Source organism: Oryctolagus cuniculus, chromosome 9, assembly GCF_051225735.1.
Source record: "Oryctolagus cuniculus isolate XC-2025 breed Fujian yellow rabbit chromosome 9, ASM5122573v1, whole genome shotgun sequence".
Lineage (NCBI taxonomy): Eukaryota > Metazoa > Chordata > Mammalia > Lagomorpha > Leporidae > Oryctolagus > Oryctolagus cuniculus.
The window spans coordinates 52,321,940-52,344,840 of NC_142875.1; the positions used below are offsets into that span (position 1 = coordinate 52,321,940).

Consider the following 22,901-nt stretch of genomic DNA (forward strand, 5'->3'; position numbering starts at 1 on the left):
ATTTTAACTACATAAAACACTATATTCCTAACTTTGATAATTAGACAAAGTCTCTACCTTAATCACCCCTTACCAAAACACATATTCACATTATGATTTTCACAAATATTTATCAAGCTATTCTCCTAAGGAGAAAACAGTACTCCTCAATAAGTGGTAAGTTTAAAAAAACTTTGGTAAAAAGAATTTCACTTTATTAAGTATATAAAATTTTAACCTAACAGACAAATATTATTTAGAAATTATTATCAAAATGAAGATTTGCGGTGGGTATTTAGCCTAGCAGTTAAAATGGCTGAATTCCATATCAGAGTACCTGGGTTCAATACTTAGCTCTAGCTCCTGACTCCAACTACCAGCTTCCTACTCTAGGAAGCAGTGATGGTGACACAAGTAATTGAGTCCCTGCCACCCATTTGTCAGACCCACTCTCTGGCTTTCTCCCAGCCCTGTACCAGGTATTGTGTACATTTGGGCAGTGAATTAGTGAATGAGTGTGTTCTCTCTCTCTCTCTCTCCTCTATCTACCCCCTCCTCTCCTGCCTCTCTGCCTCTCAAACAAAAAAAAGAAACAATTGAAGTTTTTAGACATAAAATGTATTAACATAACAACAGTGATAAAGGTTCTAACTATTTAGAGAGATCAAATTTTTATTGTCTAATATGAAGGTACTTTCAACTACAATAAAATTTATTTAATATTATGTTTTACAAAACAATATGTATTTGGAATAAATATTCAGCCAATGGAAAATTCTTTAATGGAAGATAAGCTTCCAAACTCTATTAATTTCAGTTTCTTTTTTCCTAAACTCTCAAAATTAAATTACAGAATAATGTTTTATGAAAATGGAAAGAAAATATCTTTGTAGCAAAAGCAGTTTCTCACACCTATAAAACCCTTTAGTATGTCATAATCTTCAGATCATTCTTCTATTCCTCCTGTATATTTTGGTTTTGAGGTACTATACATCTGTTAAGCAGTAGTTGTAACTCAACACATCTTCTCAACTTTAAGCTTTTCTTGTACATTTAAAATAATTATCATTATAGGAAATGTTAATTAAAATATGATATAGGGGGCAGATATTGTGGCTAGCGGGTTAAACTGTCACTTGAGATGCTTGCATTCCATTTCAAAGTCCTTGGGATCAAGTCCCATCTCTGTTTTTGATCCAGCTTCTTCCTGCTAATATACCTAGGAGGCAGCAGATGATGTACCAAGAATATACAGCGTGGCAGTCACTCAAAAGACGTCAAAAATAGAATTACCATATGATCCACCTATTTCACTTCTGGATATGGAAAACAATTAAAAGCACACACTTGAACAAATATTTATGCAGTCACATTTACAAAAGACAAAATGTGGAAATAACCCTAATGTCCATTGATGGATGATTTAAATAAATGTGATAAATATATGCAATGGAATTCTAATTAGCCTTACAAAATGAGGAAATTCTAACACACACTAATTATATGGATGAAACTTGAAGTTATTATGTAAAGATAAATAAGTACAAATACAGTATGCTTCCATTTACATGAGGAACCCACGATAGTGAAATTCATACAGACAAAAAAGTAAATTGACAGGTGTCAGAGATAGGCAGGAAGAAAGAATGTGAATTACTGTTTAATAGGCATAAAGTTTCAATTTGAGAAGATGAAAAAGAAGGGGAGGTAGATGGTGCTAATGGTTGTGCAACAATGTGAATGTACTTAGTATCATTAAATTTTATACTTAAAAAGTGGTTAAAAATGTTAAATTTTATGTTATCTATTCTTTGCCAAAATAAAAGTGAAATAGACAAAAATCTTTTTGAGTGCACCAAAATGATATAGAACTCCTTAGTCATGACATAAAAAAACACTTAAGGTTATAGGGGTTTTTTCCTTCTTTCAACTTTCTGTGACCAACTCACTATGTCTAAAACATCTGAATGTGATTACTATTGAATGCTCCTCCCCCTACTTTAAAAGAATGCTAGGGCTCCCTTACTTCCAAAATTATCTATGCATTATGATTCCTCGTGTACATCTGATTACTCTGCGTGCCAGCTGCTCAAGTACCTAACTGCCTCCTCCACTTTTCTTACATTGCTATGGTTACCACATCAAAAGCTTTTAAACTGTTTTAAATGTCAATTTTCATCACTCTTTTTTTTTTTTTTTTTTTTTTTTTAACAGGCAGAGTGGACAGTGAGAGAGAGAGACAGAGAGAAAGGTCTTCCTTTGCTGTTGGTTCACCTTCCAATGGCCACCACGGCCGGCACGCTGCAGCCGGCGCACCGCGCTGATCCGATGGCAGGAGCCAGGTACTTCTCCTGGTCTCCCATGGGGTGCAGGGCCCAAGCACTTGGGCCATCCTCCACTGCACTCCCTGGCCACAGCAGAGAGCTGGCCTGGAAGAGAGGCAACCGGGACAGAATCCGGCGCCCCGACCAGGACTAGAACCTGGTGTGCCAGCGCCGCAAGGCGGAGGATTAGCCTAGAGAGCCGCGGCGCCGGCCAATTTTCATCACTCTTAACAAGAAATACTAATGTGGCTTCCAGGAGGCAAAATGTGGAGACACTAAATGAAAACACTTCAAGGACAACTGTCAAACTACTACTTCTGTACAGGTATGTGTGCCTGTGTACATGTGTGTGTTAGGAGTAATGCAGTTCCTAAAAATTAACCCTTATTGCTGCTAGTGAAGTGATTCAGGAGGAATTATGGGAAAATTACATAAGATATTGATCTATCCTGAGAACATTTTACCATAAAAACTCCTGATAGCCTAGATCGTGGGGCCAAACTCCAGAGGAGGGTCTGGAGGGATCAGTGGTGGGTTTGTCTCCTTAGGGAGACCCATGGAGCTGATCTACGACCCTGGGAGAGCCACCCTGCCCAGTATTAGCTTTCCAACTCTTGAGAGGCCACTCTTGTGGTCTCAGGCAACTCTGGAATAAACAGCAGCCACACGTGGGTCATGGGGCCGCCTGTAGAAGACAGCCCAGCTGGTTCTTTTAAATGTCTGTGGCTGTTTTCCCGCTTGAAGAGCAGAGTTGAGTAGCCCTCAGTTATCACAGCCTGTTCTGGGGCTGATACCTGCCCTCACTGCTCAGTTGTCTGCATGTACATGGTGCTATAACACATCTTGGGGAGATAGCAACAAGCTGCTTATGTAAAGCAGAAAGTCTTTATTCCTTAGATAGGCATGCTGAAGTATTTGTAGGTCAAAAGGCACAATGTTAACTATTTGATTCAAAATACCAGCAGGTTAATCCTCTTCCTGCGGCGCCAGCATGCCATATGGGCGCTGGTTCTAGTCCCAGCTGCTCCTCTTCCAATCCAGCTCTCTGCTGTGGCCTGGGAAAGCAGTAGAAAATGGCCCAAGTGCTCAGACCCCTACACACCCACACAGGAGACCAGAAGAAGCACCTGTCTCCCAGCTTCAGATCAGCACAGCTCCGACCGTTGCAGCCATTTGGAGGGAACCAGTGGATGGAAAACCTTTCTCTCTGTCTCTCTCTCACTGTCTGTAACTCTACCTCTCAAATAAATAAATAAATAAAATCAAAAAAAAAAAAAAAAACAGGATCAACAACCAAAACAAATGAAAAAGCAGGGGTGAAGATGAAAAAACATTGACAAAATGTAAGTTATTATTATTGAACTCTGTGAGAGGCTAAAATGTGTTCCTTATTCTATCCTCTACTTTGGTGTATGTTTCAAAATTTACATAATTAAATGCTTTTTACTGGAAAAGAGTGCTTTTAAAGAATAAGCTGGTGATTTCAAGACAACAGAATAGCAAGCAAGCTTACTGCTCTGGTTTAGAGGAAGACAGTTTAAAAAAAAATAAAAGTGGAGAGAGTGCAATCTCAGGAAAGAGTCAGGGAGAAAAGGGCAGAGGAAACCCCATGCAAGTTAGAGAGACACTGTGGATCTCCATGGAAGATGTGGACGCACAGCACCAACAGAGGCACAACATAGAACCCCAGGAGCCAAGAGCCTGAGAACCAGCTTTGCAGTGAGGGGAGACCAGACTGCAGCAGCCAAGCCACTGGCGATAAAGCTGTGGGAAGAACTTGGCATGAGCTCAGCTTGGAGCCTTGTGGGGGGACTATACCTGCCAACCTAAAGGGGAATAGAGAGGGCACAGTAAAAAGCGTTTCTGACTTCCTGACCACCCAACATCAGCGCCCTATAACTAGCTGAGAGAGGGCAGGTGCCATTTTGCACACATGTAACAGCTGTGTCAGCTGTGTCTGCAGGCTCAGCGACCAGCTGAAAGCAGATGATTGAATCTGGCAGGGAGAATTGACAGGGGGCTGAGTGGGTGCTCATGATTTTGGGAGCCTTGTGTGCTGGGACTGTGAAAATACTGTGGCTATATGGGAAGGCACAGGGTGTGGCTGGGTCTTTGGGCAGCCACCCTGGGCAACTCCACACCCTTGGGACTCCCTGATTTCATGATGAGTGTCACTGCTGCAGGATCCGTGCTCAGATAGAGGACTACACAGATCCTTTGTGTTGTGCTTGAAGCAGCACGGATGAATATTGCAGCCATTGGGGCTAGCACCCAGGAATTTTTCTCCTTGGAGGAAGGAGAAAAAGGAGGCAGGACAAGCATGAGACTATGCAAACAGAGCTGAACAAACCTCCCGCCTGATAAAAAAAAAAAAAAAAAAAGAGAGAGAGAGAGATTTATTATGCCCAATTTGGGTGTCACCTAGGACATTCCCCTAATCCTTGGAGCCCTGAACAGAGCTCCCTGGCCACACCCAGAAAAAACTTCAGGGTATTCACTGAAAGCAGACACTCTACTTAGTGAGAGAGGCATCGTTCAAAGATAAAATTGATCAGAGGAAAAAAAAATAAAACCAGTAAGTATCTTCACAAATGCCTAAAAATAAACACAACAATTCAAGAAACAAGAATAAGGAAGATAACATGACGTCCCCAACGGAACACAACACTTCAATACTAGAATGTGAAGATGAAGAGATTGAAGAAATGCCAGAAATGAAATCCAAAAACTTCATTGTAAGGTTACTTAGAAGCAATCAGAAACAAATCCACGAATTAAAGAAATCCATACATGACATGAATGAAATTTTTTTCCCATGAGATAGAGATTTTAAAGAGAAAACAAAATGAAATATTGGAAATGAAGAATTCAAAAAATCAAACAAAAAATGAGGTGGAAAGCCTGAACAGCCTTGGTAAGGCAGAAGAAAGAATATCCAAGATAGAAGACAAATTTCTGGAAATTTTACAGTCAGGCCAAAAATAAAAATAAAAAAAGAAGAAGAAATTACAAAACTAAAAAACGGTGTGGAAGATTCAAGGCATACTATCCAACGACCCAACATGCGGGTCTTAGGAATCCTGAAGGAACAGAAAGAAAGACTGGATTAGAAGGCTTTTTAGTAAAATAAGTACAGAAAACTTCGATAATTTGGAGAAAGAAAGGACATCCAAATACAGGAAGCACATAAAACGTCTAATAGACATATCAGAAAAGATCTTTACCATGACACATTGTAGTCAAACTCTCCACAGTAAAACATAAAAGTTCTAAAATGTGCAGGAGAAAAATGGCAGATGACTTCCAGAGGATCTCCTATTAAACTCACAGCTGACTTCTTATTAGAAACCCTACTGGCTAGGAGAGAATGATGAGATATATTCCAACTCTTAAAAGAAAAAAACTGTCAACCCAGAATACTATACCCTGCAAAGCTCTCATTTATGAATGAATGTGAAAAAAAGACCTTCTGCAGCAAACAGAAATTGAAAGAATATGTAACCATTCATCTAGCCTTACAAAAGATGTTTAGAGATGTGCTACACACAAAAATACAGGGACACGGTCATCTATGAAAGAAGTGAAGGCAGAAAATCCACCAGTACAAAGAAAATGCAATGTAAATAATAGAAATATTTATGGGAATAGTCACCTTGAATATAAGTGGCTTCAACTTTCTAGTTAAAAGATACAGACTGGCTGAATTGAAAAACTCATCTATTCTCTGGCTACAAGAAACATATCTCACCAACAAAGATACATGTAGACTGAAAGTGAACAGGTGAAAGATATTCCACACTAACAGAAACAAAAAAGAGCTGGTGTAGCCAACCTAATATCAGACAAAATAGACTTTAACACAAAATCAATTCCATTCACAAGAGCTACAAAAAAATTAAATACTTTTGGAATAAATTTAACCAAGGATACAAAAGATCTCTACAACGAGAATTACAAAACATTAAAGAACAAAACAAAAGAAGACACACGAAAAAATGGAAAAAATCTCCCATATCCATGCATAGGAAGAATCAATATCATCAAAATGTCCATACTACAGAAAGCAATTTACAGATTCATTGCAATACCTATCAAAATATCAAGGACATTCTTTTCAGATATGGAAAAAACAATGCTAAAATTAACATGGAAACACAGGAGACTCCAAATAGGTAAAGCAATCTTATACAACAAAAACAAAGCCAGAGGCATCACAATACCAGATTTCAAAACACATTACAGGTCAGTTAAAATCAAAACAGCCTGATACTGGTACAAAAACAGATGGATAGACCAGTGGAACAGAACAGAAACTCCAGAAATCAGCTCCCACATCTACAACCAACTTACCTTTGACAAAGGAGCTAAAATCAATCTCTGGAATAAACACAGTCTCTTCAACAAATGGTACTGGGAAAACTGGATCTTTGCATACATAAGTATGAAACAAGACCCCTACTTTACACCTTATACAAAAAATCCACTCAAAACAGATCAGTGACCTAAATCTACAGCCTGATACCATCAAATTATTAGAGAACACTGGGGAACCCTGCAAGACATTGGGATAGACAAAGAGTTCTTAGAAAAGACCACAGAGGCACAGCCAGTCAAAATCAAAATTGACAAATGGGATTACATCAAATTGAGAAGCTTCTGTATTGCAAAAAAACCACTCAGGAAAGTGAAGAGGCAACTGACAGAATGGGAGAAATTATTTACAAAATAGGCAACTGCTCCACTTCTAATCCAGCTTTCCGCTATGGCCTAGGAAAGTGGTACAGGATGGCTCAAGTCCTTGGGCCCCTGCACACACATGGGAAGAAGCTCCGGGCTCCCGGTTTCAGATCGGCCTAACTCCAGCCACTGTGGCCATTTGGGGAGTGAATCAGCGAAAAAAGACCTTTCTCTCTCTCTGTCTCTTTTACCTCTGCTTCTCTTTCAAGTAAATAAATAAATCTTTAAAAAAAAAAAAAAAGGATTAGGCCAGCGCTGTGGCTCACTAGGCTAATCCTCTGCCTGCGGCGCTGGCACTCAGGTTCTAGTCCCGGTTGGGGCACTGGATTCTGTCCCGCTTGCTCCTCTTCCAGTCCAGCTCTCTGCTTGGCCCGGGAGGGCAGTGGAGGATGGCCCAGGTCCTTGGGCCCTGCACCCGCATGGGAGACCAGGAGGAAGTACCTGGCTCCTGGCTTCAGATCAGCACAGCACGCCAGCCGTGGCAGCCATTTTGGGGGTGAACCAATGGAAGGAAGACCTTTCTCTCTGTCTCTCTCTCTCACTGTCTAACTCTGCCTGTCAAAAAAAAAAAAAAAAAGATTAAAAAAATAAACTTAAAAACATCTCCTAATAATAAAAAATTCAATACATCAATTTCTAAAAGGCTCACAGAAAATGGGTGGGCTTTCTTTAGGAAACTCAAAGTTCGCACATAAATTTAGCTATTTATGTTAAACTGTTAATCTTCTTCTAAATGACTTGCTTCTGTGACATATTCAATTAAATAATGCTGTGGCAGAACATTACCTTATATGGCATAATACTGCTAGCAACACAGAATGTAGCTGGTTAATAATATTTAAGGAATGAATATTAAAGAATAAAAACGTGCCTGAATTGTTTTATCCATGTACCTTACAACTAAGAAAATTGGAGACAGTAATGTATCATAAACTACCAAAAGCTCAAAAAATTACTAGGCCCTTGGCTAGCTTTAGGTAAGATTTGAAGATAGCTCAAGATCATTAATTTTAGCTCAAAGAGTAATTAGCTTTATATAATTTGCAATTCATTCATTCCACAATATTTTTCATGATGTCTGTCACATGTGAAGCTTGAATATACAGAAAGGCTGTTCTGATATATCATGGGAAAATGCTCTTGCAATTCTGCTTAGATCCATGTAATCATAAGGTTATTTAACAGTTTTAAAAGTGCCATTACCTGGGGCCTATATTCTGGCACAGCAGGTTAAGTCTCTGCCCGTGATGCTGGCATCCCATATTAGAGCACATGTTCAAGTCCCAAATGGCCCACTTTCAATCCAGTTTCCTGCTATTACTACTTGGAAAGCAGCAGATGATGGCCCAAGTACTTGGGTCCCTGTCACCCATGTGGGAAACCCAGAAAGTTCTAGGCTCCTGGCTTTCAGCTTGGCCATTGCAGCTGTTTGGGGAGTGAATGGGCAGACAGAACATTTCTTTCTCTCTGTCCCTCCCTCTCTCTCTCTGTAATTCTGACTTTCAAATAAACAAATATATTTTATAAAAAAAAGTCTACTTTCTGATCTACATGGACTATATAAGACTACCAGATACAGATGCAGGAGCCCAGCACAGTATCTGCATACTATTCAACTATAACCTAAAGAACAGAAGCAAAAAGGAAAAAGAAAAAGAAAAAGAAAAGAACACAAGTAAGAATTCTGACTTCAATAAACTTATTATTAAGGAAATTAGAAACAAATATAATTTTAGTGCTAGGTAAAAAGTAATTCAGTATTAGTTATAATAAAGTGTTTTGAGAATTCTGGAAAGCAACTACTACTTAACTTCAGGAAGAAGTATTTGATCTGGGAGATAATCTGACCATACAGTGATCAAGAGAGAGAAAACATGGCAGCAATGGAGGAAAAAATTTTTCAAAGTAAAACTGAGGAAAGTATAAAGAATCAAAGAAAAAGTAAGTAGCTTCATTTGGTTAGAACCAAATCAATGTGAAAGAATTAGAAAATTGAAAAGGTAAACTGGAACTAGGACCAGATTATAAATGGCCTTGAATCCCAAATTAAGGCATTTGAAATTAAGTACAAAATCGCATGTTTTGAACTATGCTGAAGGAAGACAATTACGCAGAAGTACATAAACTAAATTAGGAGATTGAAAAAGGATATGTGGAGAGATACTTATAAGACTATTGCAGTAGAAGATGGCCCAAGTCCTTGGGCCCCTGCACTGCATGGGAGACCTGGAGGAATCTCCTGGCTCCTGGCTTCAGATCGGCACAGCTCCAGCTGTTGTGGACAGTTGGGGAAAGAACCATCAATGGAAGACCTCTCTCTCTCTCTCTCTCTCTGCGTAACTCTGACTTTCAAATAAATAAATACATCTTTAAAAAAAAAAAAGAAAGAGAGAGAGAATACTACAGTAGTCCTGGTAAGAGATACTAAAGACCTAAACTACAGTATCACAAAAAGAACTGGGGAGTTAGGGACTGACAGATTTTCTTTTAATGATTATTAATTTTCACCTACTTGAAAAGCAGAGTGAAATCTTTCATCCCCTTGCTCATTTCCCAAATGCCTAAAAAGCCACAGGTGAGCGAGGATGAATCCACGAGCCCAACCACTTGAGCTGTCATCACTTGCTGCCTCCCAAATTGTATTAGCAGGAAGCTGAATCAGAACCACCACTCTGTTACTGGATGTGGGTGTATCAAGCAGTAGCTTAACCCACAGTACCACAACAATCTGCCTCTGATATGATATTTCGTTGTAGTGGATCAGAAGAACTGATTGCTGGAAGCAAAGAGTAGGAACGATTACGACATAAACTGTATAACTGGGAAGATGAAAATATTGTTAATATAAATGGGGGGAAACCTCAACTAACACAACTAGGAAGTCAAATACAAGAACCCTTTTAGTCTAGTAATATTCTAACTTGTTTTCATTTGCATGTGCACGCACAGATGGGACAAATATATATATGTACTATATTCACATATATATATGCACAAACACTTCTGCTCTTTGCAGAAAGAGGTAAACACAGAGATAATATATATGGTTGCTAACTGCTCTCTTGGCAGTTTTGAAACTTGTCTCTAAAGAACGAGTTTTTAAAACACAGGGACCAAAGTGCTTGGGCCCTGCACCCGCATGGGACACCAGGAGGAAGCACTTGGCTCCTGGCTTCGGATCGGCACAGCACGCCGACCATAGCAGCCATTTGGCGGGTGAACCAACGGAAAAGGAAGACCTTTCTCTCTGTCTCTCTAACTCTGCCTGTCAAAAAAATTAAAAATTAAAATAAAATAAAATACGGGGACCAGTGTTGTGACACAGCAGGTTAAGCCACCACCTGTGATGTCAGCATCCCATATAACTGCCAGTTTGAGTCCTGGCTGCACCACTTCTGATCCAGCTCTCTGCCTAATTCATCTGGGAATACAGCAAAAGATGGCCTGAGTACTTGGGCCTCTGCCACCGAGGTGGAAGATCTGGATGGAGTTCCAGGCTCCTTGGCTTTGGCCTGGGCCAGCCCTGGCCATTGTAGCCATTTGGAGAGTGAGCCAGAGGATGGAAGATTTCTCTCTGGAACTCTGCCTTTCAAATAAATAAGTAAGCCTAAAAAAAAAATGAAAGAGTGGAGGGAGGGTGTGATTGAGGGAGGGAAGAAAGGTATGGGATAAGTATCATTATGCTCTTAAAACTATATATATGGGGCTGGCACTGTGGCACAGCCGATTAAACTACTGCCTGCAGTGCCGGCATCCCAAATGGGCGCTGGTTTGAATCTCAGCTACTCCACTTCTGATCCAGCTCTCTGCTATGGCCTAGAAAAGTATTAGAAGATGGCCCTAGCCTTGGGCCCCTGCACCTGCGTGGGAGATCCAGAAGAAGCTCCTGGCTTTGGATAGGCACAGCTCTGGCTGATGTAGAGTTACTTTCTGCAGAGTTACAGACGGTGAGAGGAAGAGACAGAGAGAAAGGTCTTCCATCTGCTGGTTCACTCCCCAAATGGCTGCAATGGCCAGAGTTGCGCCAATCTGAAGCCAGTAGCCTGGAGCTTCCTCCTGTCTCCCACACAGGTGCATGGGCCCAAGGATTTGAGCCATCCTCTACTGCTTTCCCAGGCCACAGCAGAGAGCTGGATTGGAAGAGGAGTAACCAGGACTAGAACCGGTGCCCACATGGGATTCCGGCGCCACAGGCAGTGGATTAAACTAATAGGCCACACCACCGGCCCTCTGTGTAACTTCTGACTTTCAAATAAATAAATAAATCTTTCAAAAAAAAACTGTATATATTAAATATATGAAATGTTTGTATAAATAGAAAGTAAAAAAATAAATCTTTAAATATACATATGTAATAAAATGTAACAAATAATGAAACATTTTATTTGCTTTTGAGGAACAATATACTTACATAAAGGTATACAATTTCTCTAAAGATCATGATATTCCACCCTGACCCAAAGGACAAATTTTACTACTCATTATGGGAGGAGTTGCTTAAGATCAAATAATATAACAAAGTATAGTGTTTTGAAAGTTCAAGACATTCTGCTCCGTTTGCACTTACTCTCTGTAACTCCCATTTCTCAATAAGGTGTTCCACTTCACCGCCAAGAACTGTGGTGTTAGAGTCATCCAAGAGCAGGAAGCCATTTTTTATGTCAACAACACCAGAGAGCTTAACTTTAGTTCCAGGTGGTGTGTTCAGGCTACAGCAAAGAAAAAAAAAATTAGAAATACAGAGACGCTCCTCCCCCAAACTGGAATTCAGTCTCATATTACAACCTAATCAAACTCTTCACAGGTCACTGACAGCAAAACTGTTTTTCAAAGAGAGTGGCCATACAGACTGACTAGAACACCAGGGAAGAAGTCAGAAAACCAAGAACAAGACAGTCATTTTCTAGCTTAATGACAAAAACGTGGGTAGCAATAATCACACCATACAATGTTGTGGTAAACAAAATAAAAGATATGAAAATACTTGCTCACACCATGTTACACAAATATAAGATTTACCATTTTATTCTCTTAGCTTTAGCTGTGCACTATAAATATATACCATGCTATAAAATTAAATTTCAATATGGAAAAAGCATAATCACTAATAATCCTAGAAATCCAATATCTATATAAAGTACAGGAATCCTTATAAAATAATGTTTTATGTTATAACCAAATGTGAGTCATTCATACAATAACTTTTAAAGGATTTTTTACACACTAACTTCATACTGTTTACTGTTTAAATACTTATTTAAAAGAATTTTCCTATCATAGGCTAATACTAACAGACCACAACTCCTTTTAGAAGAACAGGAGACAAGATGTTCATCCTCCTACCAACATTTTAGTAAAGGAAACAAGGGAACCAATTCTTGTTATCACAAAGGTCTGCTCTAAAGTAGAAGCATATATAACAAGCTTTTCCCACACACAACAAGGGTTAAAGTACTCCAGACATATTTCTGATATAACATCATATTGTCTGTGTTTTTGAAACTCATGAAATCAACAATGTCCTGATATAAGCAGCAGCAAATCAGCAAATGTTTATATCACTAGATTTTTCTCTAGAAAGATCATTAATAAAATAGTTATTAACAAGAAGAAATAGAGTATGCCTTTTTTTACTTTGTCAAGACCCTACACAGAGAAAGATTATATATTAAAAATTATTTGGCATACCTTACAGTTATATAATTTTTATATATTAATGATAATAAAGCCATTAGAAATTATCTGCAGACCCCAAGTTTAACATTCTTGGTTATCACAACTTAAAAAACAAATGGTCCTGAACAACCTTTCTAATCTAACACCTAAGAAGAGAGTTGCATGGTGATATATGTAGTAGAATTAGAACAAAGCAATCAGACTGCAACATTAGCAATAATGAATACTGTTACATTAAGTGAATAAGTTTTTCCCATTTCTAGGTAATCAGCAAACCCAGTTTTTATAACCCTATAGTCACCATTTAAGTATAAATAAAAAAGATCAACACCAAGGATCCTAGGCTGCTACATTCTTTGCCTATAAAGAAGTTATTAGTGAATTGTAACATTTACCTAAAACCTGTGTCTGTGTTCTCAAAACCACTTTTTAATAATCCTCACAAATCAGAAAATGTAATGAAAATGTAAGAACACAATAAACTAGCAATATGAAGAAGTACGTAAGACCTTAAAATCAGATAAAAATTAGAGGCATTTAAAATATGGTAACTTTAAAACTAAAACCTCATCTGGGAGCAGATGAGAAATGAATTTTTGCATTAAATGAATACACCATCCCAAACTCTTCCTAAAAGTCAATATATTAGAGGATGGACCTAGAATACTGTTAAGACAACTGACAGAGTCCCACCAGAAGACAGATCTATTCCCATGCAAAAGGACAATAGGGGGTAAAATTTTAACATAATTGCTACTGCACTGCCCTCAGGATCATAATTAACTCCTATTCAGAGAACATATTTTGGTTAATTGCTGTTTTTGCTGGCATCCCAAGGTACCTTTACTCTTTCTTCACCACAATTAACAAACAAAACAAAATTCAATGGTTTGTGAGGCAAGAGGCTGAACAGAAGAGTGCAAAGAAGTGTCCCAGAGAAACATGATGACCATTTGAGGCAACACATCCCTACCAGCACGGAGTTTTTTCACCTTCCTTCTCAGGTAATGATTGATCAAATCGAGCTGAAAACAGGCTTCCACATTGGTCACATACAATAACATTTTTGGAAGCTGTCATTCTTATGTCACCAAAAGGAGACATGCTGCTTGGATGATGAGTGCATGAGAATGGGATAATAATGTTTTCAATTATCAAACTGCAAAAGATTCAGCAAAAGGGGACAGTAGCCCATAATGGGCAGAACACTCCCCTCAGGCTGACTTTGTGTTTTCATTCCCCTCAGAGAAAAACACAGCTATGCAATCATAGAAAGAGTCATTCTATGGGCAGCCTTCCTCTTGAGTCACCTCTGAACTCCCTTGAAGAGGGTCCAATAGGAAGGACTGTTCTTCCCCAAAAAGAGGAAGCCTTCTCCCCCTCAAAAAGAAGACAACAGAATCACAAAGTCAATAAACCCTCTTAATAAAAGAAAATCAACATTGTAGACAAACATATACTGCAACTTCAGAGAAGGGGCCTCCCTTACCAGAAAGGGGGAGAGGAGAATCACTGAGGATGAAAACAAGGCCTCAACCTGTACGTTTCCTCCCATATACCACCTAAGCGCATCTAAATGGGGACTTCTCACTTCTGTTATCAGGACCTTGTCTCTGCATGTGCAACTCCCTCTTCCATCTTTTTCAACATTCCTGCTCATATTTAAGTCCCAGTCCTCGTTAGACTACTGGTCCTTCCCCTGGTATATTTACTATAATAACTGTATGCCTAAAGCTTACCTCATTAGCATATGAGCCATTGGTTTGGCAAAAGCTCAACTATATTTATATTTGTTCTCCCAGCATTGCAGAAAGAAGCTGGGACACAAAGGATGCTGATACTTGATAAATACTTACTTGTTCAGGAGAAAAGTATGATCTGGGAGCACATATTCAGCAAAAAAAAGTTCATAGGACACAGAGTAGCAAATATGAGCATATAAAATAACTTAGAAGAAGGAGAGGTTAATAAGAGGGGTTTGCAATTGTCCAGTGAGATTTTCCACTTCAAAATATAGTGTTCAAACTGGCCTAATGAGGAAACTAAGGATAAAGGTAACAGATTCCCTCCTTCTCACTGCATTTCTCAACACAAAAAGGCAGGATTCTCAATGCATCTCATAAAAATAGTCAAAGAAGTATTTGCAAATTCAGTCCTTAGGGACTCTTTGTCTTAGGGTGGCATGTGAATCTCCCTGATTCCAATCATTTCCTAAAGAAACCCATTACCCTGGGGCCAGGGCTCTGGCATAGCAGGAAAAGCCACTGCCTGCAGTGCTGGCAAGTCCTGACTGCTCCACTTCCAATCCAGATCCCTGCTAATGCACGTGGGAAAGCAGTGGAAGATGGTCCAGCTCCTTGGGCCCCTGCACCCACATAGAAAACCTGGAAGAAGCTGCTGGTTCCTGGCTTCGGATTTGCACAGCTCCGGCCACTGCAGCAATTTGGGGAGTGAACAAGCAGATTGAAGATCTATCTCTGTCTCTGTCTCTGTCTCTGTCTCCCTCCCGCTGCCTCTATAACTCTGCCTTTCAAATAAATAAATCTTAAAAAACATTGTTAAAACATTACACTATTATACACACAGTTATTTACTAAGCTAACTATTAAGGAAGAAATCAACATATTTGAAGAAATATTCTTTGTTCTGAACAACTGAATGATAAAATTTAAGATTGCTTTTCAAGCAAGAATAACTTACTCTCCTGGTTTTACAGTTAACATTGAATTAAAGAGCAACTAACTCCATTCTTAGCTTTTTCTCCCATACATATAAGGCTGAAATACAAAGATCTAACTTCTTCTGAAAGATCATAACATATACTTAAGAGTTCCTTCCTTCTTTCCAAACTTCATAAAATACAATATATATTAAATAGCACTTCCATACACTCTATAACAAAATAGACGAAATAAAGCCCCAAGTACCTTATTTTTGACATATAACTAAATTCCACTGCTGTGCAACTTATATGACCATCTGTCATCTGCAAGCGCAGCATCCTGGGTGCAGCCTGAGACTCTTCGTTGTCCTTTGGTGCAGCAACATTGCGAATTTTTTGAATTTGCAAAACACATGGACCTTCAAGCTGTCAAAACACAAATGAACAAAAATCACTCTCTAATCATGGTTGCATTTCTGTACTTTGATGGTTATACTTTACTATTTATAATAATAATTTCAATTAAGTTCAAAACTAAAGTTAGTTAAAGAAGTCTTCAAAAACTTCACCCATAAACTTGTAAAGTTCTATCATATATATCATGTGGGTTTTTTTTGGATGGAGGTATTTAAAGATTACAAAAATATTTAGAGTCCCCTGAAGAACAATTTCTTTTTAAAACTCTGAATTAATTTTCAGGCAGTAAGAAGCAAAGAAAACCCTAGCAAAACAAGTTATCTTACTGGAATGAAAAACAAATTAAGTATTGCTTTTTTTCTTTATGTGCTCTGAACTATTCACATTCATCCTATTTCTACACCCACCTATACCAAGGGATGTTAAGAAAATAAAGAACTTGGCAATTTTTAAAGGTACATCAACTTTACGGCAGTAGTTAAAAGGAATGCTTTCTGCTCAAAATCATCAAATTTAAACTGCACCCTCTTCTGGTACAAATGAAGAATACAAAGCTCCAAAACCTTAAAACTACATAAATTTCAAGAAGCGTAAGTTGTACTTGATATTTTCTTTCTTAAATCATATTAAATCTATTGCTGAATTATATGTGTTGGCAGTGAGGAGAATTGTTCTTCAAGGCAAATTTCAATCAAAGACAAAAATGAAATCAATATACCAGCTACAAAGTTAATGCCTATGAAGTTGGGAAATGACAGTAAAATCTGCTTATATGCTGAAAACTAAATTTAACAAAGTTATAATTTCTACATAATAAAATATATCTTTAGTATCATAATGTATGGGAAAAATAATTTATTTTTAATAAACAGTCTTTTAAATAAAATATTTGTGTGCATATTTAATTTATACTTTCAGCAAAGAAAAATGTTAATGATTAGCAAATACTTACACTTAATTTTCCATGCTAGCATGTTCACTAATTTAAATTTTTTCTACTCCATACTTACCAGTAGTTTGCCTACAAAAGAATAATTGTTATAAATTTAGTTCTAGTGAATATAATCAGAAAAAAATTCTGAAATTTCATCTAATTACCCATTAGGAAAAAGTTAATTTCAAGATGAAACAAGTGCCAAACCCTTAACAGATATAGAAAACCACTGAATTCAGGAAGAACTTTTTCTTTGGGTTTTGTGAATAGCATCAAAACACAGTTATTGAAATTAAATCATAGACCAGTTATAGTGTTTATACTGTTTACCGTTCTCATTATTTTAGGGCTCCTAATATTTTAAGCCTGGACACTGACAAACATCTTGCCTACACTATCCAATATGGTCCTTCAGCCACATGTGGCTATTCAAATTTGTATTTAAATTAATTAAAATTAAATGATACTAAAATTCAGTTGTTCAGTTGCACTAGCAATAGTTCAAGTGTTCTGTATCTAGAAAGCACAGAAACTATTTATATCACTGAAAAAAGTCCACCAGACAAATAGTGATGACCTAGTCTTACATGTTCCTAAGTGAGATTCATGCATTCCAGGGACTGAGCTCCTATCAAAGTATGAGACAGAAACATGGGTTTCTATTTAATTTTTAACAATAAAGATATTAAACTTTATAAATATTTGATATCCAGAGTGACAAGGGTACCCTTATTCAATCCATATGAAATGGAGGTCACAAACCATCTCTGTGAAACAACAGGAGTGCTACACCCCATGAATGTTGACATGGCACCTTCAGCAGCTTGCTTTTGATGTATGGTGGCAAACTGCATTTTATTTATGCACTGTAAATTGGATAAATACATTATATTAGATAGTTTTAAACACTAATACTCACAAAATGAACAGGTCACTTTAAAACATACTGCCTTGGGGCCTGCATTGTGGCATAGCAAGTAATGATGCCGCCTGCATTGCCAGCATCCCATAAGGGCACCGGTTCAAGTCCCGGCTATTCTACTTCTGATCCAGCTCTCTGCTCTGGCCTGGGAAAGCAGTGGAAGATGGCCCAAGTGCTTGGGCCCCTGCACCTGCATGGGAGACTGGAAGAAGCTCCTGGTTCCTAGCTTTGGATCATTTCAGTTCCAGCCATTGCAGCCATTTGAGGAGTGAAGCAGTGGATGGAAGACCTCGCTCTCTCTCGCGCGCTCTCTCTCTCTCTCTCTGCCTTTCAAATAAATAAGTAAATCTTAAAAAAAAAAAAAAAAAAAAGATACTGCCAAAGAAACAGAAATTGAAGATAATGTAATTGAGGAAAACAAAGGTAAGAGTAGGACTATTTTGCTGATCTCCTACATCTAGTTGAAAATGAAAAGAAAAAGCTGAAGAATGACAGGAACACCTGCCCCCAACTCCTGACATTATAGCAAGCAGCAAGTCCACATAATTAATCCAACTCCTGGTCTCTGCACCACTGTTAATGGATTGAATAGTTGTTGCTTCCAAAAGACAGGTAAACTCAGAAGATAGTTTCCCATTTGGGAAAAGGGTATTTTCAAATGCAAGGTAAAGATCTTTAAGATGGAAACATCTTGAAGGAGTGTGGGTCCTAAATTCAAAGATGAGTATCATTAGGAAGAAGGGGAAACAAACAGAAATGAAGTATACAGACCAGGTAAAAAGAGAAAGAAATTGAAGTTACGCATCTACAAGACAAGAAAGGTCAAGGACTGCTTACTGCACCGAAAGTTACAAAAGAAGCACAAACAGATTCCTACTAAGAGACTCCTAAAAGAATCTGCTGACACCTTTGATTTTAGACATTTGGCCTATTGAAATGGAAGAAAACAAATTTCCATTGTTTTAAACCACCAAGTTTGTGATAATTTGTTACAGTACCCAAAGCTAACTAATGAACCCACTTACGGAATGCTTTTTCAGACTAGGAAGAATATGCTTAAGTATTGGCCTATGCTTCACATTCCTTTCGTAAATTTTTTAACATTTAAAATTTTTCAACATTTTATCATATTCAATTCACACACAGATATTATTTACAAATATGTAACTTTTTTCTTGAAAACAGGATACTGTATCACAAAATGTGGGATTCGTGACAATGATCATAAAAGAGCAAAAGAAAGGATATTGTCACATTCATGGTATAACTGCATATGATAGAATATTACTCAACTATAAAAAGGATAGAAATCCTGACATCTGCAACAAAACAAATAAAACTGGTGATCGTTATGCTAAGTAAAATAAGCCAGACCCAGAAGGACAAATATTACATGTTTTCTCTTATTTGTGGAAGTTAATATAGAGAGAATATAAAAATTGTTAGAGCATATAACATATATTGTTTTATGTAGTCCTGTTAGGTAGGAAGTTAGAAATGAGCTTATGTGTGTGTGTGTGACAAAGGCCTAAGGAGCTGACATCTAGGTCCAGCATCTGCATCTCAAAGTTATCCAGATAACCTTCCAGGTGCAGCCCAGTATCTGCACTTCAAATGCCCTGCCCCTTTTGCCCCTTCTACTGGATAACCATCCTTCCTCTAAGGCTCCTCTAAGGCAGGGTGACGCCAGCCAGGCTTTCCCTGTCTGATAACTTCAGGGGGAAAACTTAGAAAGGAATTTTTGGTATTTACATCCAAAAAGTCCTTTTTTCCAGGAGAAGGGGCCACATCCCCTTAAAAACCCTCGGCCTCAACTGGACTGTGCACTCAGCCCCCTGCCTCTCTGCTGAGCCGCCCGCCTGACCTGCCCAGGTGTATTCTCTCCACTCAACCTTGTAACCTCGCTCTCTCCCAGTCTGAGCAACTGGGCACTCTCTCTCAGGTTCTGTCTGGAGAGGTGCCCATCCGTTCTTACGGATGTCCCTACCCTAATAAACCTTGCTATTTGCTTTCTACTTACTCTCTGTCTCATGCCTGAATTCTTTCTTGTGCGAAAACAAGGACCCTGCAGTTCTCCAGTAACAGTCCTTTATAAAATTTTTTAAAATATTTATTTATTTAAAAGGCCAAGTAACAGATGAAGAGAAAGAACTCACATCCACTGTCTCGTCTTTCTTAAACTCAGCAGAAATCCTATTAATAATTTCTAAAAAGCAACAAGCACTTGTAAATAAAGCATAAAATCAGAGTTTCAGTAATTTATTTTTCTGACAATGAAAATCCATCTTGCATTTTAACATATGCCCTAAAAGGAACACTAATAAATTGCATCATTTAGCATAGACTAAATTAACATATGGTAAATAAGATGCAATCTTCTTTAAATTAAAACATAAAATTTTTTCAATTATTTTTCTTTTTAAAAACATCCAGTTTCCAGACTGTTTTCAAGGGAGTGAGTGCATTCATTTCGAATTTTAAGGCAGTAAAGCCATCTTGTGGCTGATGTCAGTACTGCTAAGGTTTTGAGATGGTTACTTCTGCTTGGAAAAATTAGATCTTAATCAGTTTTGTGTTTATAAAAGATACACAACCCATCAGTGCTGGAATTAAGGTAGGAAAAATAAACCCAGAACTGAAAACCTTGCATCCTATGTTTCTACAGCAATACACACAATCCTCACATTGCTGAATTTACAGCAACTTGTTTTTACATTAACCTGTGTTTTATAATTTAACTTTTGTACTTTGGTTTTAAAAGCTATACAAATAACAGCTACGTAAGAAGCTAAAAATTAGCTTATTTTTGTGAAAAGGGCCTGCAGAAACCAGCATCTGCTTTGGAAGCCCCAGAAGCCCAGTATTTTGCATTTCAAAGTCCTGATCAGACCCTGATAACCCTCCAGGTGGTCCCAGCCCTTCTCCCAAGGAAAGCTCCCAGGAGAATTCTCTCTTCTCAGGACCAAATGAGCTACCTGACCTGATAACATGGGGCAATAAAACCTTTAGACACCCCAAGGGAAGCCCCGGGGTGCCAGCACATCTGGGGAGGAATTTGCTAATTTTCACCCCACAAACCCTTTTGCTAGGGCTCCCCATTATTTGTCCTGGAAGAAAAGGAGGACAGGGTAAACAGACTCCCTTAAAAAGTGGGAGTCTAAACAAAGACTGCAGGCTCAGCTCACCTTGCTGCTCTTTGCTGAGCCACCCACCTGGTCTGCCCAGGTATATTCTCTCCATTCAACCATGTAACCTCACTCCCTTCCAGTCTGAGTGACTGGGCACTCCCTATCTGTCCCTTCCACTCTGATGGATGCCCTAGCCCCAATAAAATCTTATTACTTTACTCTCTGTCCCACACCTGAATTCTTTCTTGCATGAAGAAAAGAACCACATGGTTTCTAAGGCTCTTCTCTACAGTGACATAACTACAACAAAAATGCTAAACTGAGAGAATACAAAAGTATTAAGCACTTGTATTATCCCTCCTTTTTATGATGACTTTTCCCCATGACTTTTTTTAAAGATTTATTTATTTATTTGAAAGTCAGAGTTACACAGAGAGAGAAGGAGAGGCAGAGAGAGAGAGAGAAAGAGGTCTTCCATCCCGCTGGTTCACTCCCCAGTTGGCCGCAATGGCCAGATCTGTGCTAATCTGAAGCCAGGAGCCAGGAGCTTCTTCCGGGTCTCCCACACAGGTGCAGGGGCCCAAGAACTTGGGCCACCTTGCACTGCTTTCCCAGGCCATAGCAGAAAGCTGGATTGGAAGTGGAGCAGCCAGGTCTCGGGCCAGCGCTCATATGGGATGCTGGCACTTCAGGCACCAGCCCCTCCCCATGATTTTGAGCTCATAAGATACTAGTGTCCCAAAGCTCTGTATCTGCAGTATCTAAGAAACACAAAATCTGCCATGATAAAGAGAAAAATATCTGCAAACCCTCCCTCCACTCTCCAGTTTTTATGGCCTAAGAATCACACATCCATTGCCCATGGGAAAACCTTTCTTAGCTAGAAAGCCTGGAGAAACTGTCATCTTTTCAATCTGACCACTTTGTAAATTGTGGTCTGAAACCTCTGCATCAAGGTTAGAGTGGAACATTATGAAGAAAATGTAGAAGCTGCAAAATAATGTTAAGAGAATAGGAGGGAAAAGAAAAGAAACTGAGCAAAACTATCATGTTAAATACGAAGAAAATTACTGGTACTTTTTGTCATTCTACTTTCTCTAAAAATAATGATGACACAAATTATGAAGACTTCACTTTCAAAACTCAGATATGTGCCCTCTAAGGACCCCAGATATGAGCAAAGTACACATTTAATGTGTCCACTATTAACTGTTCTAATTACCAACTTTTCTTACCTGATCACGGATCTGCCAGCTCACCATTCTCCCTTTCCACTAAAATTCCCAAATACTGCAAATGGTGTTATCTAAGTCTTCTTCACTATAAAAACAATAGTCTGATGGACAGGTGGGTGGATAACAGGTGGGATTACATGGGGACAGGGAAGGTGTGGTCTTCAGTTCATGAACTTAATCTATCTCCCTGACTTGTCCCATATCAGCCTGGCCCATCCCAACTGTTCTGAGGAGTGTATCAGCAAATGGAAAATCTCTCTTTGCCTATCTATCTCCCTACTTTTCAAACAAGTAAAAAATGAATAAATTTTTTAGAAAAGAAGAAGAGTAGGGGCCTGGAGCAGTGGCATATCAGTCACCACTTGTGATGCTGGCACCCCATACAGGTGTCAATTTTTGTCTCGGCTACTCCATTTCCAATCCAGTTCCCTGCTAATGTGCCTAGGAAAGCAGTGGAAGATGGCCCAAGTCCTTGGGCCCCTGCACCCACATGGAAGACCTGGAAGAAGCTCCTGGCTCATGGCTTCAGATCAGCTTAGCTCCAGCTGCTATGGTTATTTGGGGAGTGAAACAATAAATGGAAGACCCTTCGCTCTCTGCATCTGTCTCTGCCTCTCTGTGACTCTGCCTTTCAAATAAATGAATAAATCTTTAAAAAAAAAAAAAAAGAGGAAAAGTAGAAAAAGAGACATCCAACTTAATTTGTTTCATGTGAAAAGGGCTTATTTTTTATCTATTTGTTTTATGTATAAACTAGTCACATTAAGAACATTTTAAAGGTTAAATCTGGCACAGAATAGCCTAGATCAGAGCTATTAAGTTTTTTTTATTATTGTTAGCCACATTAAAAGAAAATCTTAGAGATCACCATGCAAAAGCTTTAGAAT

At 38.6% G+C, this 22,901-nt stretch overlaps 1 protein-coding gene across 3 annotated transcripts in view; it reads right to left on the minus strand.

Moving 5' to 3' along the window:
• Positions 1-22,901, minus strand: part of TDRD3 (tudor domain containing 3) — a 190,014-nt gene that overhangs the window by 93,336 nt on the left and 73,777 nt on the right. For all 3 annotated transcript variants that reach the window (XR_007920946.3, XM_008260040.5, XM_089303623.1), the window contains exons 4-5: positions 15,644-15,804; positions 11,608-11,749 (exon numbers count right to left, since the gene is read on the minus strand). Coding sequence is in view for 2 of the 3 variants with exons in the window: in XM_008260040.5 (XP_008258262.1) it covers positions 11,608-11,749; positions 15,644-15,804 (303 nt within the window). In the remaining variant the exon portion in view is untranslated. The remainder of the gene's footprint in view (positions 1-11,607; positions 11,750-15,643; positions 15,805-22,901) is intronic.